We start from the raw sequence: 16,530 nt of genomic DNA, 5'->3' as shown, positions 1-16,530 counted from the left end.
TTCGTGTTGGAGGAAAAATAAGGACGTTCAATCCTCCCAACAAAATGTTGAGAGGGGTGTGCAAGCTAACCACTGGGTGAAAAAGGTGATATTTCAGGCACGAGTCCTTCAAGGCAAGGGGCGGAGAGCTCAAGCCTGAAGGATTGCTTTACCTTCCTTCCCACCGTGGTTAACACATCTCTCTCTCTCTCTCTTCTCCCCTCTCTCTCTTCTCCCCTCTCTCTTCTCCCCCCTCTCTCTTCTCCCCCGTCTCTCTTCTCCCCCCTCTCTCTTCTCCCCTCTCTCTCTTCTCCCCTCTCTCTTCTCCCTTCTCTCTCTCTGAAAAATGAGAAAGAGCAATCACAGATTGCAAACCCTTGCCAGAACTTGTTTTGTGTGGTGTTTAGAATGGGATTAAAATAAATTCAATTCAAATCAAATGGAAGACCAAATAGGTACAGTAGTGCATTGGAGTAATCAGAAGGAACCCAAACAAGAAAAAAGAAAAGATGAAGTCATCAGGAGAACCCTGGATAGGATTCACATTTCCACTGCTGCTACTCTACCCTCAAACCCATCCAGGCACAGCCTTATTTAAAAATAAAAAATAAAAAAAACCCAGATAAAAAAAATTAAATAATTCTGGCTGCAGATCATGTGTCCAATCAAGTTGAAATTAAAAACCTGTATTCCCCATCACTACAAGATCATAATTGTGACGTTTCACCTTGATTTATTAAGCGGTTCCAGAGAAAATGTTATTTAATATTTTTCTTCAATCCAATATGGCTGCCAAACCATGTGACCTTTCAATTATTCCTTGAATTTGTACACCCAACACTTGGGAAACATTTGTGTGAAGTTTCACCTCGATCTGTTCAACAGTTCTGGAGGAGAAGATTTCAAAAAGATTTTTGGGTAAATCCAATATAGCTGCCAAACCATGTGACCTATGTTGTCAGATGTGTGAACCTTTTGTTCCTCATGGATAGGCGGTAATGTGTGAAAAGTTTTGCCTCGATCTGTTCAGCCACTTAACAGATTTTTGAAGTTTTTTTTATTTTATTTTTTTTTCAAAAACAATATGGCTGCTGAATCACGTGACCGATGATGTCATTAAATAATTTTCTGGAGACTATTTTATTCCGAGATTACCTTCAAATTTTCCAACTGATCGGATGTAGCGTTCTAAATGTGCAATTATGACGTCATAACGAAGGCATCTATGATGTCAAAAAAACCGCACTCATTCCCCATGAGTACTTGCCATGTGCCAAGTTTCAATTTTTATATGCCCGGTATATATATATATATATATATATATATATATATATATATATATATATATATATATATATATATATATATATATATATATATATATATTTATATATATTTATATATATATATTTATATATATATATTTATATATATTTATATATTTATATATATATATATATATATATATATTTATATATATATATATATATATTTATATATATATATATATATATTTATATATATTTATATATTTATATATATATATATATATATATATATATATATATTTATATATATATATATATATTGTTGCGGATTTCGCGCCCGCCGGCGTGCGAACGGCCACGTAACTCGAATCGCGGCACGTCGCCCACCGGACGGACAATCCAGTCGTGACCCTCTCGGACTAACGCCGGGAACCAGTCACGGGTGGACCTTTCGGTCTCCCCAGAGAGACGATCTAAACCAAAGTGGGTCCAGCGGCCCACAACGAGAGCGAGGGGATGGATGGTGCGGAGGGGTACATCTCCTAATCTACCCTAACCATTTAACTGTTAAACTACCCCGGGGCTTTCAACAAGCGCCTCTCGCTTAAACTATTGGTTCTAACAACCCAGATCCCCGTCGCCTGTGTTGGTGTCCTTACAATTTCGGGCCTCGCCCCCCAATTTTCTCTCCGTGCCCTCACACGGTCTCCTGGCTGGGACACGTGGCTCCCTTTGGCAGGCACGACCCTCTGCCGATTCTCCCGCTATGGCACCCCCGGGCACTACACTGCCTCCGAGCCTACCAGCTCCCTAACACCGGGGAGTGCCCCCCATGGCACCTCCCCTGAAACGCACACGTGGCAGGCCGGCCTCCCGGGCCCCTTTCCGAGGGTCACCCGTGCCCACAACACTGCCCACGTGGCTAATGGCGTCCCGGGCCCCCGCACCAAGCAGGCGCACCCGTGCCCACTACTCTATCCCGGCCCCCCATGGGCCCATGGCCTACCGCGGCCGACTAGCCTGGTGCCCGGGGTACCCACTCAGCGATACTCACCTTTCGCAGCCACGCTCCCAAGCCCGTCAACAGGGCTCCTGCACCCCTCCAAATGGGTCTCGAGCCTACTTTCCCACCAACAACAAAACGACCTCCATTTTTCAATTTGACTAACCCCCAGCTAACTCACTTTACTCTGACCCCGGGGTCCCTTGGGCGGGAGTCACTCCTCCCCCCAATCACTCATCGCACCATGCATTCCCCATTCGCTCCACTCACACAGACCCGCTGGCCTCACTCACTCAACATGTACACGTACTCGCCTCACAACTCTTCAACTCTTCAACACACACACCGCTGAACTCTGCCATCCTTCTAACTGCACCCCCTAACTAACTCGTGCTCCCACGTCGTCCCTTTTAACCTACGTAGCTAAACTACGTCCCCTCTACACATCCACAAGTCTGTCACTGTCTTCTAAATCCAAAAAAATCATTTTATTTCCCAACCTAAAGCTCGCTACAATCCCTCTAACTAATCCATTCCACGGACTCCATGAGGACTTACCCCTGCCCCATGAAGTCGGTCTAACTAAGCTAACCCTTCCCCCTAACTAGTTTTCATCCTGTGCCCAGCTAAGGGGGTCTTTCACCCCTTGCCCAGGAATCCTGTACACCCGAAAGTGAGGCTTGCTTTTTTTTTTTTTCATGCGCAGCACCTGCGCGGCAACTCAGAGCTCGCGCACTTTGCACCTGGCCGTGACGTCATGCAGCTGCACGTGTTCCTCGTCCCTCCTTGGACGGGACCATCCGGCAGAGATACCCCTCCTGCCGGATTCCAACCCCACGTGCAGCCATGACGTCACCGTGCGCATAAAAAAAACACAAGCCCCATGTCTCGAGGGGTTCCCCACGCGAACACATGTGCTTTGCCCGTTGGAGCTTAACACACACGATCGCGTGGAGAACCCGTCCGGTCCAAATCCATTATCCTGCCTAAACTTTGTCCGTCCGCGGGATCGGCAAATCCACCGCGTGCGTTTCCGGACCGGGACTTCACTCTCGCAAGCGAGCACGTGGTGGTCTCGTGCGTTGCACAGCACGAACCTCGTGCTCGCGGCTGGGTGAACCCGGCACGGTCCCCGAAACAACTACAGCCGCTACTCGGCTTTCTCTCCTCTGTCGCCGTCGTCGTCTCCATTCCACCCACGCACACCTGCGTGTTACGACGCACACAGTCCACACCATCACATTCACACCGGGAGACGCGGCTGCGTGCTCCCGCATGCCAACCGACATCTCCCTCACATACCGCTCCCTCACACACACGGTCTCCTTTGCACACAGCGACCTTGCACACGGCCGTTCACTCACGCGTGCGGGGGCACTCACCCGCGGTGCCTCACTCATACTCCGCGCCTCACTCACACGCGGGGGCACTCACCCGCGGTTCCTCATCCATACACACGGCGACACTCACACACGCGGTCTCTTCCACACACGGTGCCTCACCCACACACGCGGGGGAACTAACCCGCGGTGCCTCACTCATACTGGCCGTTTCATCCACACACACGGCCTCTCACACACGGTGCTTCATCCACACACGGCGTGCTGGGAAGCACGCACTCCGGCACCATCGCCACCACACCACTCACACACGGGGTCGCTTCCACACACGGGGTCGCTTCCACACACGGTGCCGCACTCACACCTTGCACCACACACACAGGGACAACCACACTGGGGATTCGTGTCCCCACAAGGGTCTCCGGGGCCTCTATACCCCCCAAGCTCTCCGTGCACCCGTCCACAGCACTCCTCCCCTCAACCTCGCAAAGCACGACCGAACTCACCTGGTCGTGACTCGCCTCAAGGGGGCAGACTCCCTCCCCTCGTTCCTGGAGGAGGCCATCCCGCTGCTCGCACCGGGTCCCTGCACGGTCCGCGAGCTCACCCCCATTATCCTCCACTACCTCCGTGTGTGTGTGCGCGTCACTTACCCCGTCTTCATCGTGTTTATTGGTCTCTGCTTCTTTCTGGCGTCTTTCCCTTATCTTTATGTAGGTCAACCTTGCTTTCTCTTTAAGTCGCTCCCGTCCTTCCCTGTTTTTCACTCCTTGCTCTTTCACGATCTCCGCGTACCTCATCCTTGCTCTCCGTATTAATTGTTCTTTTCTCTCCCTCGCAATTACTTTCACCTCGTCTCTTGTCTCCCGAATTACTTTTTCCTTACCCGCCTCCACCGCGGGCCCGACAGCCGCTGCACCCCCTCCCAGCTCGTTCGTTCCGACACGTGGAGTCGCCATTTTGAGCTCCCTCGTCACGGCCTTCATGCCCGCCTGCAGGCATCGGCCCATGTTCTGCGTCTCACCCCGTAGTTCTTTCATTTCTTTTTTCATTTGCTGTGTATTCGGATCCATCGTCGTTTTCACTTCATTCATATTCGCATCCATCTTTTCGTTCATGCCTTTCATTTCCGCATTCATTTGTGCCAGCATGGTGAATAGCTGGGCCATGTCGGGTGCGCTTGAGTGAGCCATTTCGGCAGGGGTTGGGGAAGGGTCTTGGTGGAGAGGGGGGGGGGAGGTGTCATACACCGCGGCCGCCGCCGCACCCACCTCGGGCCCTGGGTTCAGTTGGGCGAGTCCGTGTTCCTGCACAATCAACATTTCCTGCTCGGGGATTCCATCCTGGACCATGGATTCTACATTACTACACATATACATTTCTTATACCCCCGGCTCCCGCTCGCCTTGAGACGCCATCTTGCTTCTCGTGAAGGGTTAATTTAGCTCGCTCGTAATTTGGAGGGAATCGGGGGTCGCTTCTCTCACCCCTGGACCGATTCCCGTGAATTTAGCCGGAGACAGGAGAGCCTGTTTTCCTGTTCTCCGATACCAGTGCCGCGAGGAGGGCGATGAATTTGTATCGCACGACCTGACACCAGTGTTGCGGATTTCGCGCCCGCCGGCGTGCGAACGGCCACGTAACTCGAATCGCGGCACGTCGCCCACCGGACGGACAATCCAGTCGTGACCCTCTCGGACTAACGCCGGGAACCAGTCACGGGTGGACCTTTCGGTCTCACCGCGATCGAGCCAATCAGCCCCCGCGTGGGATAGGGTTGCTCGCCAAATTCGAACTACCTAAGTACCCACGCGGAGGGTAGACCGGGCGATCGCACCTCGCCGCAGGTCGACTTCGGACACGGGCCACTTAAGCGACCCGTTCCGTACTATCAGAATAACCGAGCGGTGTTATCGTCGACCTCGACGGTTCGATTAATTATCGGGCGTATTCAGCCCACTACCAACCCTTTACGTGAAGCAAGATGGGGATTCAATGGAGGAAAAGACGAAGCGAAGCGGAAAACAGTTCAACAATAAAGCACATTTATTCTCGGCACACGGGAAGCACACAAATACAATTCCACCAAATGCACACAAAAAAGAAAACACAATTCCATTTACACAAAAAGCAAACATAAAAGTGAAAACACAGTGCAGAGCTAATACCGACTACCGAGCACACGGCAACACTTATACAATTCTACTTCACAGACGGCGCCGACAACACATACCCAAAACCAAGGAAAAGAAATACCCTCAAGAATGAGGTAGGCCTGAGGCCGAGACCGGGTCGGGCCTACCCGTCTGGTGATGAGACGCGGAGCGGCGATGGCCCCGCAACCCGCGGGCCTCGTGGACAGTGCCTGGCAGGGGGTGGGAACGGGGCCCCCTTGGTCGCACTATCTCAGCGCGGGGGAAACAGGAGGGGGTTGCTGATGCTCGGGGTATAGAGGATCTTTATTATATGCGACGAGCGTCTCCACCTCGGCCAGGTCGCGCTGTCGGCCTCCCTCGGGTGCAGCTTCCTGCACGACGCGAGCACCCCCTCGTCTGGTGTCGCCGCCTTTCCACAGCTCCGTCCCCTCCGTTCCGACTCCAACGCACACGACGAGCAGCTCCACCGCCCGCGAAGTCTTGACCCTCTGCTTCCGACTCTCCTCTTCTTGACTCTCCGACCCGTTCTTGTTTGCGACTCTCTCGTTCCGACTCCTCGTTCTCGTTCTGCTGACTCTCTTCTGACTGACGAACACCGTCCTTTTATCCCCCCCGTAACTTCGCCTTTGACCCCCTCCCTTTGACCTTTCACCTCGCTCCCCATTGGCCCGAGAAAAAGTGGGCGTGAAGGCTTTTTGATCCACAAATTTGCATATATCGATCGTTCTGGAGGCGGGGCCAAATCGCCCCTCGCTCACCGATTGGACGGCAAAAAGTGGGCGTGTGTCGTTTTTGATCCGTTTTTGAAGCAGAAAATCCGTGATTTTGTACACGCTGTTCGACGCGTGTTCTGCATGAGTCCAACACCGGTACCCACAGCGGGGCAAGAACGGTGGCGATGCTACGGTTGTGAGGTGTGCGTGAAGGTCGTGGCGGTTGTGGTGAAGCGGTGGTTGTGGTCGGTGGTTGATGTTGTGGTTGTGATCATGGCGGTTGGTCCAAAATAAAGATAGTAAAAGAAAAACGGCTATCCTGAAGAGTCGCAGCTCGCATAAATGACATGTATTCCCACTAGACAACGGGTTTGGGCCTAACTACACATGCACTTACCGAGATACCTCACCTAAGGGACCTGAATGGTGGTTTGCGAATCTGGTAACCACAACAATATATATATATATATTTATATATTTATATATTTATATATATATTTATATATATATATTTATATATATATATATATATATATATATATATTTATATATATATATTTATATATATATTTATATATATATATTTATATATATATTTATATATATATATATTTATATATATATATATATTTATATATATATATATATATATATATATATTTATATATTTATATATAAATTTATATATATATTTATATATATATATATATATATTTATGTATATATATTTATATATATATATAAATATATATATAAATTTATATATATATATCGGGGCGTATTATGTGATACCGGTCGTCCGTCCATCCGTCCGTTCCTGTCCGCACTATAACTCCCAAAGTTTTCAACTTTCACGTTTCATATTTGGTACATAGGTAGACTGTGGAGATGGTGTGTCGTGACATACATTCGTCATCTTAAGTGGTTGCCATGGCAACCTGGATGCTGCTTTCCATGTTGTAGCACAATTCTGTATATACCTTCTTGTTCGGGCGTATATTGTGCTCACTTGAGTTCTTGTTTTCCTTGGTGCGGTTTCAGAGATAGAGGTCCAATTTTTTTTCGTTTTTCCAACATGGCTGCCACACCACGTGACATATGACGTCATATTTATGACAAAATCATTCTACATTATTAGTTGCTCCCATGGTGAAAATTTTGGCTCGATCCGGCAAGCGTTTGCGGAGAAAAACACTAAAGTTCTGTGCAGACAAACAAAGATAGATAGACAGAGATAAAAACGAACAAAAAAGCGGACCCAAATGCAATCCCTTCTCTTTCGGTGAGGGTAAATATTGCATTGATGCCAATGAAAATGCACTGATCATCGAATTTAACCTTCACCCATGAACAACCAACATCTGAACTGGAGTGGAAGTGCTTGCAGATGTTGGATTAGGAAAATGGTAAAAATGAGAATAATACGTTTAATATAACCTGCAAGATTAAGTTAAAGGATGTGGCTAAAGCACAAGCATGATTGGCAAAATGTGCTTCACCACAAACATGATATATTGAACCATGTGAAGTGAACGGCCATCACAAGATATTACGCATGCGATCCATCCAGTTAACATACTGTTGTGGGCCGGGGGTCGGGTGAGAAGACTACCATGGGGGGAAGCTATCTCGTGTTCCCACCAGACTCCATGGAATTGTAGGCTGTCGCGCACGGATAATTCCGTGACTCGGCGGGTCGCTAACCGACCGTGACCGCCAATAACTCAACCGCGTGACCTAGGGTCCTCCCGTCTATGGGTTAACCGGGTTACCTAATTAATCACGTGATTTAATGACCGGGGATCACGTGCTCGGTACGCCTTGTCTGAACCGGATCACTTTACCGGATCGGATGCAGCCGAGCGACACTCCCAAGGACGTACCGGCTAAAAGGAACGGATCATTGGGAATAAAGTCCTGGCTAAGCTCGGATTCGGACCATGCTGGATCAATGAAAGAACAGACAAAAATGAGCTGGGAACATTTCTAATAATAATTTATTTACAAACAGGCGAGGAAAGATATATGGCACCGTGAATAGTTTTATTACAGCGCGTGCGCTGTATACAATTGCACCGAGTTTGAAACGTCCCCTGTGTCTACCACGTCTCCGGTGTCCCCCCCCCATGTGCCTCAAGACAGCCAATGATGGCCGTCCGGTAGATGCAGTGCATAACTTAGACGGAAATAGCGAGAATTGATGGAAATACCCGAGTATTTCAATGGAAATTTGTGAAACTAATGTGTTATATATGTGAAAAACATTAAATTTATTGCTTGACGGGAAAAAAACCAAGAAACGCGCCCCTCTCATGTACGAACGAGCGAAATACGTCATTTCCGGCCACCATCACATTTCGCGCCGATCGCTGAATGCTGAAAGCAAAGTTCTTCTTATGCTATCATTCTTTTGCGGCCTCCTGCCACGTTGTATCGAACGATTTCATTCCTTCTGTTATGTATATATATATATATATATATATAGGTGCTTATCACAATAATAGCAAGATTTTTACATTTCAAATATTAACTATGCTTTTTAATTGTTTTTCAACTGAAAAAGCATAAATTGCATATTTTAACATTAGTGTACTCATTTGCTTCACCACACGCGCTGTATTGAAGGATTTCACTTGTGTGTAATGCAGGGATAGGAAGAAATGTGAGAGGTGCGGCAATATACCAGCAACTTACAAAAGCAGACACAGAGCAGAGTTATCCCAATATAATTATTGTACAATCTTAACTTAAACGAGGACAGGAGCCAGGACACACACACACACACACACACACACACACACACACACACACACACACACACACACACACACACACACACACACACCGATGAAGAGGAGTTAATGAAGAGCAAAAGGAGGAGAGGAGATGAGTCTAACGGTCTCTCAATACCTTGTACGATTGCCCGATTGCACCACCAATACGTTTTGGGGGGATGCTCCGCTGGGCGATACCTCCCTGATAGCTGGCGCGCCGTCTCTTGCTTCATGCAGCTTGCGTCGGTCCAAACAATGAGACGCAACCGTCGGGCGTGAAGGGAGGGACTTGGGTGGAGAAGGCGGAGCCGGGAGCCAAATGGGTGGAGAAGGCGGAGTCGAGAGCGAGTGGGCGGAGTGGTAGACATGGCCAGGTGGGTGGGTGGAGTCAGCGACGTGTGGGTGGAGAAGGGTGTGAGGAGGAGGTGGAGTCGCAGGCGATGACGACAGAACGGCGGGAGTAGAAGGTGGAGTCAAGAGCGAGTGGGCGAAGACCGAGTTAGCAGACGGGCGGAGAGATCGATCCCAGGCTGGGCAGCGATGGGCAAGACACCAAAACCAGAACTACGGACAGCCTCGCCACCCATCCTTTATAGACCCTGGGGTGCAGGGTGGGGGCATTACCCTGAAGCGATGTCGTCCCCCAAATCGACCGTTCTGATTGGGCCCGGACCAATGCATGGCCTGGCCGTGATGGCCAGAAGCGGCTCCACTCCACTTCCGGCAAGATAACTTCAATCTGCGGAATAGTCTCGCACCGAACTCCATGACATGAAATGCCTTACACCGAGTAGGCCATCAGCCATGGCTCAGAAAGTGCCTGAAAATCAAGTTTCGTCCACTCATTGTGGGGGGGGGGGGCCGGGGGGGGGTTAGACAAAACCTTGATAATATGATAGTATATATCCAAATACATACGTATCCAAAAGTTCTCCACTCAAAAAGCTGCAGTTATTGTGTATTTTCATCTTGAAAATCGATGCATTCCCCGCGCTCTCTCATTTGAATTTTCTCCACACGGATCACGTGACACCTCGACAGCCAATACATCGGTTGACATCGTATCCAAATTTCGTCAGACTGTCATGTGACCAGCTACGTTGTCCAATACGGCAGCTTCCTGCAGGGAGGAAATCACCGGCAGCTGATCGGCGATTTTTGATGACTATGGCATGAGGACGCTCCCACGTGTATTATTCACCAGGACAATGTAGCGAACGAAGAAGTCAAACGTTTTACGTCTGAAAGATGGGATAAATGGAGAGAAAGTGACAACAAATGGCTCGTCTTAGACGGTCACGAACCACGTTTAGCAGATAGTGCCGGCGCGCGAGGACGAACTTCGATCATGGGCCGATTGTACCCTGAGTGCCGGTATTGAGATTTCAAGCTACCCTCCTTTCAAGTTACCTCCCGGTAATCTGAAATCGATTTCAAGTTACCCCCGGGGGTAGGATGTAATCGATTTCAAGCTAACCCCCCCCCCCCTTTCAAGTTACCTTCCGCTAAGCTGTCATACGACCACCACCACCACAACGAAATTGTGAATTAAAAATAACCTGTTTTCATTGCCTTTCTTATACATTGATTTTATTGCGTTGTTTTCATAATTGTAAGTATAGTCTGAGTTGGTTAAAAAGATATACTTGTTTGTCTATTTGTATCAACTATATCGAAGAAGGATTTCATAAAAATGTGGCAAAAACTATAACTGGATGAGAAATACTGATTTCAATTAATAAAATCATTCATAATAAAATCAAAATTCATTGCAAACTCTTTAAAGGCTGTCACATGGTCAATGGTTTTTCACTAATTAGTTTTCAATATCAATAAATTACTATTTTTTGTAAATAAACAACATAAATCAATGTTTTGAGGGGGGTAATATGAAATTGTTGGGGGTAGGATGAAATCGATTTCAAGCTACCCCCGGGGGTAACTTGAAATCGATTTCAGATTACGGGGAGGTAACTTGAAAAGGGGGGGGGGGAGGGAGCTTGAAATCTTTACACCGGCACTCCGGTTACAATAGGCACTCCGGGTACAATAGGCACTCCGGGTACAATAGGCACTCCGGGTACAATAGGCACTCCGGGTACAATAGGCACTCTGGGTACAATAGGCACTCCGGTTACAATAGGCACTCCGGTTACAATAGGCACTCCGGTTACAATAGGCACTCCGGTTACAATAGGCACTCCGGTTACAATAGGCACTCCGGTTACAATAGGCACTCCGGGTACAATCGGCCCATGATCGAAGTTCGTCCTCCCGCGCCGGCACTCTCGGCTAAACGTCGTTCGTGACCGTCTAAGACGAGCCATTTGTTGTCACTTTCTCTCCACTTATCCCATCTTACAGACGTAAAACGTTTGACTTCTTCGTTCGCTCCATTGTCCTGGTGAATAATACACGTGGGAGCGTCCTCACGCCATATTCATCAAAAATCGCTGATCAGCTGCCGGTGATTTCCTCCCTGCAGGAAGCTGCCATATTGGACAACGTAGCTGGTCACATGACAGTCTGACGAAATTTGCATACAATGTCAGCCGATCTATTGGCTGTCGAGGTGTCACGTGGCCCACACGTGATCCGTGTGGAGAAAATTCAAATGAGAGAACGCGGGGAATGCATCGATTTTCAAGATGAAAATACACAATAACTGCAGCTATTTGAGTGGAGAACTTTTGGATACGTATGTATTTGGATATATACCATCATATTATCAAGGTTTTTGTCTACTCCCCCGATGAGTGGAACGAAATTGCACGATACAGCTTACGGCTGATGGCCTAGAGCTCCCGGACCGTGCCCGGCGACCAGCCGAGCATCGTGTCGGCCCCGCATGCCTGCCCGGGCACCCCCGATTAGGGCTAATCGATGCCTGCTCCACGATGTGCCATGCGGCCCGAGCGATCCGAACTGCACAGCACGCCTCTGCCTGATCGCGGCTTCGCCGGGCGGAGAGGTGAGGAGACGTCCGCCATCCATGGGGAACACCTGCGGCCACCTGCGATGACTGATGTTAAGGTGTTCGGGTAAACGCATGCACAGATGGTAAGATGTTAGGATAAACCCATGCACAGACCAGAACAAGATGTGTGCCATTAGTTTCCTGCTCTGTGCGATGCTGAGGTATCACGGCTGCGAACGGGTTTGCCCGCCATTGAGCACGTTCCGTACAGTACGTGCAGACCCGCCATGGAACATGTGGCCATGTGCGCGTTCAGCAGTATCTGCTATCGTGTTTGCGGAGTTGTGTGCCATCCGTGCCCTGCTCTGTATGATAATAAGGTGTCACGAGCTAAGCACGGGTCTGCCTGCCATAGAGATTGTTTCATACAGTAAGCGCGGATCCGCCATGGCCTACGTGGTCAGCGCTCATGTTCACCTGATTCTGCTATCGTGTGCGCGGGGCCAACCCCTATCTGTGTCAGGAATTGAGGGGAACGATCGGATATAATAATTAAATGGGGGTTTGGAATGAAAAATAACATAGGTTTAAGTATCCGATGGAGAAATGGAGGGAAAAGAGGATGCTGATATAATTAAATCCAGAAATATGTTGAAAAGAACGCACTGCCCGTATCTTGTATACTTGTGTCCTGTACAACGTGGTGTGGCTGTTGTTTTTGTATTATCGGCCTCTGACGATGTAGTTATTGGCACCAAGATGCCAGCCACGCTCTCGCCGATATTGGGTCATTTGCTTCTGTGTTGTGAAAAACAACATCCGTGCGGCCTCCTTAAGAGATATCCGTTCGTATGTCTTCTCAATGCAACTGGCAATCTCATCCCAGATCATTGGAAACGTCAGACGATCATCTCGAGCTTGCGGCAGAGGTTCTTTCGAGGGTATCGCTGTATCCTCGCCGCTGCACTAACGATGCTCGTGTGGTGTTGTCGCGGCTTTCTATTCCCCTCCCCCAGGCGCAGCACGTGCTGCACGTGTTGGCCTCCGCGAGGACCCAAATTCCGATTTACCTCAGGAATAAGCAGAAAAGAAGAGTAAAAATGAAGTTAGAGTGGTGTAAACAGACCGAGCTATGAGATCCACACAACGCACTGTCCCGTTGTCCCTCGAGAGTCTAGACAAAAGGGAAGGGACTATCTGAACGTATATTAATGGAATAACTGTCGAGGGACCGCTGTATGATGGTTGCTATTGCTTTGGAGGGATGCACTTCCCAGAACCGCAACAATACTATAAGACTCTGTCCACCAGATGGATGACTCACCAGAAACCTTGTTATAAAAGCTCCTGGAACAATCCCCATATTGCTACTGACCTTCAACAATGCTTGGCACATCATCTGTCAAAAACCAATGACCTGTCGTGAATGCGTTCAGATTGGCAACCATTCCCAGCGTCCAAGCTGTGGTTTGTCTCCAGTTGTGGAAGAGGTGTGGGATGTTTTTATATTCATTCCTTGTCAGTAGCCGATGACACCCCCCCCTCCACTCATGGGTGTGAGGAGGGGTTAAAATTCCTTCACCTGTGTATAGAAAATAAAATCTGAAGTATTATTAGCTTTGATAAAACAGTTTGAGGATAGAAACAAGAGTGGGTAGGATAGTAACAAAAAGCTAGGGGGTCAGTTAGTGTGGGTGGGTATGTGAGAAAGAGTGCTGTATTCTCCTCCCGACCCCCCCAAAGAGAAATGGGATATATGAGAAGGGGGTGTAAAGGAGACGGAGGTTTTTGTCAGTAATACCACCATTTTGCATACCTTATGTTCATGGTTCTTTGTTTAAATCATGTGGGAAAGCTTCTCAAAAGTGCTGTTTCCCACTCGACTGCTTATTGATGTCGTTTGTTCAGTCCTTGGAAAATCCACTGAATACGACCCCTCATTTACCATACATACTGCGGGAATTGCTCGTACATGCCAGCAGTGCACTGGATGAGTCGTATTTTGATAAATTCATGTAATAACACAACAAAAACGGGTGAGAACCTTTGAATTCTACAATAACTTTTGGAATGATTCATTAAACATTTTCCATCAAGTGGAAAGTATTTTATTTTGTTTTATTTATTTATTTATTTATTTTTACGATTTCCAAAGTAATATCATTTTTTTCAAAATCCTCTGTGACAGCAAAACGTACAAGTTAACATCATAATAACTTTCATGCTAAGCTACATGTTTGTAGAATATGTCACAGTTTTGTTGTTCATAATCCTATTAAAGATTGATAACACGAGTTCCCTTTCAAGGAACTTTAGCTTGCAAGAGGACGCCATTCGGCCCATCAAGCTCATGTAGTGGTTGCCAACCTATGGTCGTTTGTCTGTGCTCCATCCTTTTTAAATGCTGAACGTCAAGCAAGGAAACGGCACGTACCACTTTTGAAGTCTTTGGTACGATTCGGTTGGAGTTCGAACAGCCAGCATCCCAGATTCGGCATGGACGCTCTAACAGTTATTATACCATCACGATCTAATTCAATCTTTGGTTTAAGCCTGGTGTTGGCTAAAGGGTTAAGGTGGCTGGCTCAAGATCTTAGGATCCTGAGTTTGAGCCACTGTCGTGCCATTCAATAACATCAGGTGGGTTGATTCAGCCTGTCATCCTTCTGAGGATGGCAGAATGAGTACCGGCTTATTAGAAATTGTGGGCATTGCAGCAGTGGTGCAGCCACACTCCCAGCAATGATGCAACCATCAGCCACAAGCTGTACATGAAAGAAAAAAATTATCTGGACTAAAAATTGACTGGTATTGGAGTAGATCCAATCATCCTATGGAACCTTGACATTATATTGAGCAAATGGACAAATACAGTAAAAAGAAAAACAAAAAAAAACCCACTTAAAGTAGTATCAGGTATAATTAATATTTGCACTGGCACCTCATCAGATATTGTGCCTCATTCAGAAAAAATTACCAAAATAGTTGAACTCATACTGGACATATAATGATGTCACACATGATTTGAGTACCTGCTGCTACGGCCTTCGGTCCATAAAGTTGATTTAGTGATTCGCAGCTGCGTCTGAACATGGACTTCAACCAAGTATGTGTTATGGCTATCCTCATACTTGTAAACTGTGCTATGTGCAGGTGTTGAAGCATGCTGTGATCCTTCTTCATCCTTCTCCAAGCTTGTCTGACATATGGATAAGACTGACCGAAGGAAAAGAAAGGAATCCACATTGAGATGAAATTAGCCACTTTGGGGTCTCAGCCAATTGATATTGAATTCCAATTTTTAAGATGTCTATTCTGTGTTTCCATGAGGTTAGGAAAAGAATACATAACTACCTTTTAGAAATATACAAACTTTGCCTTTCTCTGACGAACATTAGCAATGACGTCACATTAAAACGGAGAGGGCTGTTCAGGTATGGAATTGGGTTTTGCAGTCCAACGTGATCTTGAGGCTGGCAAGTGGTAGATGACTACCTTTAGTTTGTTGTAGTAACCCCAGGGGTTTATCGTTAACATGGGTTTGCAGAAATATATTCCTTTTTGAGCAAAAGCAATCTGTATACAGCAATGTAAAAATACAAGTTGGTTCATCATTTGTTGCCTTTGCCAAGGTAATCACTGCCATTGTCCCAAATCTACCACCATTTATCCCATCCGATTATACAGTCTAACAATTGAGCAACTTTCATTCTTTTATTACTCCTTTTCCTGATTTTGTGAACTTACCATGCATCATCATCATTATTGCCGTTGTCCTCATGATCATCGATATTTATTATTATTCCTCTCCTTCCAGCATGAATGACTTGCACAACAACATGGAAGGTTGAAAAGTTTTTATTTCATCTGTTCAATCATCTCGTGTGTTTTCTCATCTAATATGAAACTTTATTTACGATGATAAAAATTTCTCGAAGAGACTGCAGAGATTGCATGATCGACGAGGACATTATGATGTGACACAAAGTAATGGCCTGTTTTGAATTTCAATCTCAACGTGTGGCACGTGATGCTGCGTTCGTTCCCCCTGTTGAAATCCCATATACGATGCCGATTTATCCATTGTTCACTATTGTCCTTTTAATTTCTGTACGTATATTGATTTCTACTAATGTGTCCTGCATATGATTTATGAGCAAGCTCCACCATGAATGTTAGATCAATATCTGTTTTTTAAAAGGGAAAGATAATTTCCACTCTGTATAACATCAGCATGCCTGGTGTTGGCTCATTGGTTATGGTGGTGGGCTTGGGATCCTTGGATCCTGAGTTCAAATCTCACTCGGCTGTTGAATTAATACCAGGTGGGGTTGATTCTGCCCGTCATCCTTCCGAGGTCGGTAAAATGAGTGCCAGCTT

The 16,530-nt window shown here is 46.9% G+C and overlaps 2 protein-coding genes across 3 annotated transcripts in view; one reads left to right on the top strand and one right to left on the bottom strand.

Annotated features, from left to right (window-relative positions):
* The window catches only part of LOC147015922 (uncharacterized), a 74,342-nt gene extending 67,464 nt beyond the window's left edge, over positions 1 to 6,878 (bottom strand). The window contains exon 1 of the mRNA XM_085848546.1: positions 2,666 to 6,878. Coding sequence (XP_085704672.1) covers positions 3,803 to 4,969 — 1,167 coding nt within the window. The 5' untranslated portion in view covers positions 4,970 to 6,878 and the 3' untranslated portion in view covers positions 2,666 to 3,802. The remainder of the gene's footprint in view (positions 1 to 2,665) is intronic.
* The window catches only part of LOC147015919 (serine/threonine-protein kinase 32B-like), a 232,001-nt gene that overhangs the window by 14,423 nt on the left and 201,048 nt on the right, over positions 1 to 16,530 (top strand). The window lies entirely within an intron of this gene.

This window comes from Eptatretus burgeri, chromosome 12 (genome assembly GCF_056783735.1).
Source record: "Eptatretus burgeri isolate ZD-2024b chromosome 12, Ebu_testis_v1, whole genome shotgun sequence".
In the NCBI taxonomy this organism is placed as follows: Eukaryota; Metazoa; Chordata; class Myxini; order Myxiniformes; family Myxinidae; genus Eptatretus; species Eptatretus burgeri.
This window is presented reverse-complemented; position numbering and strand designations above follow the sequence as displayed.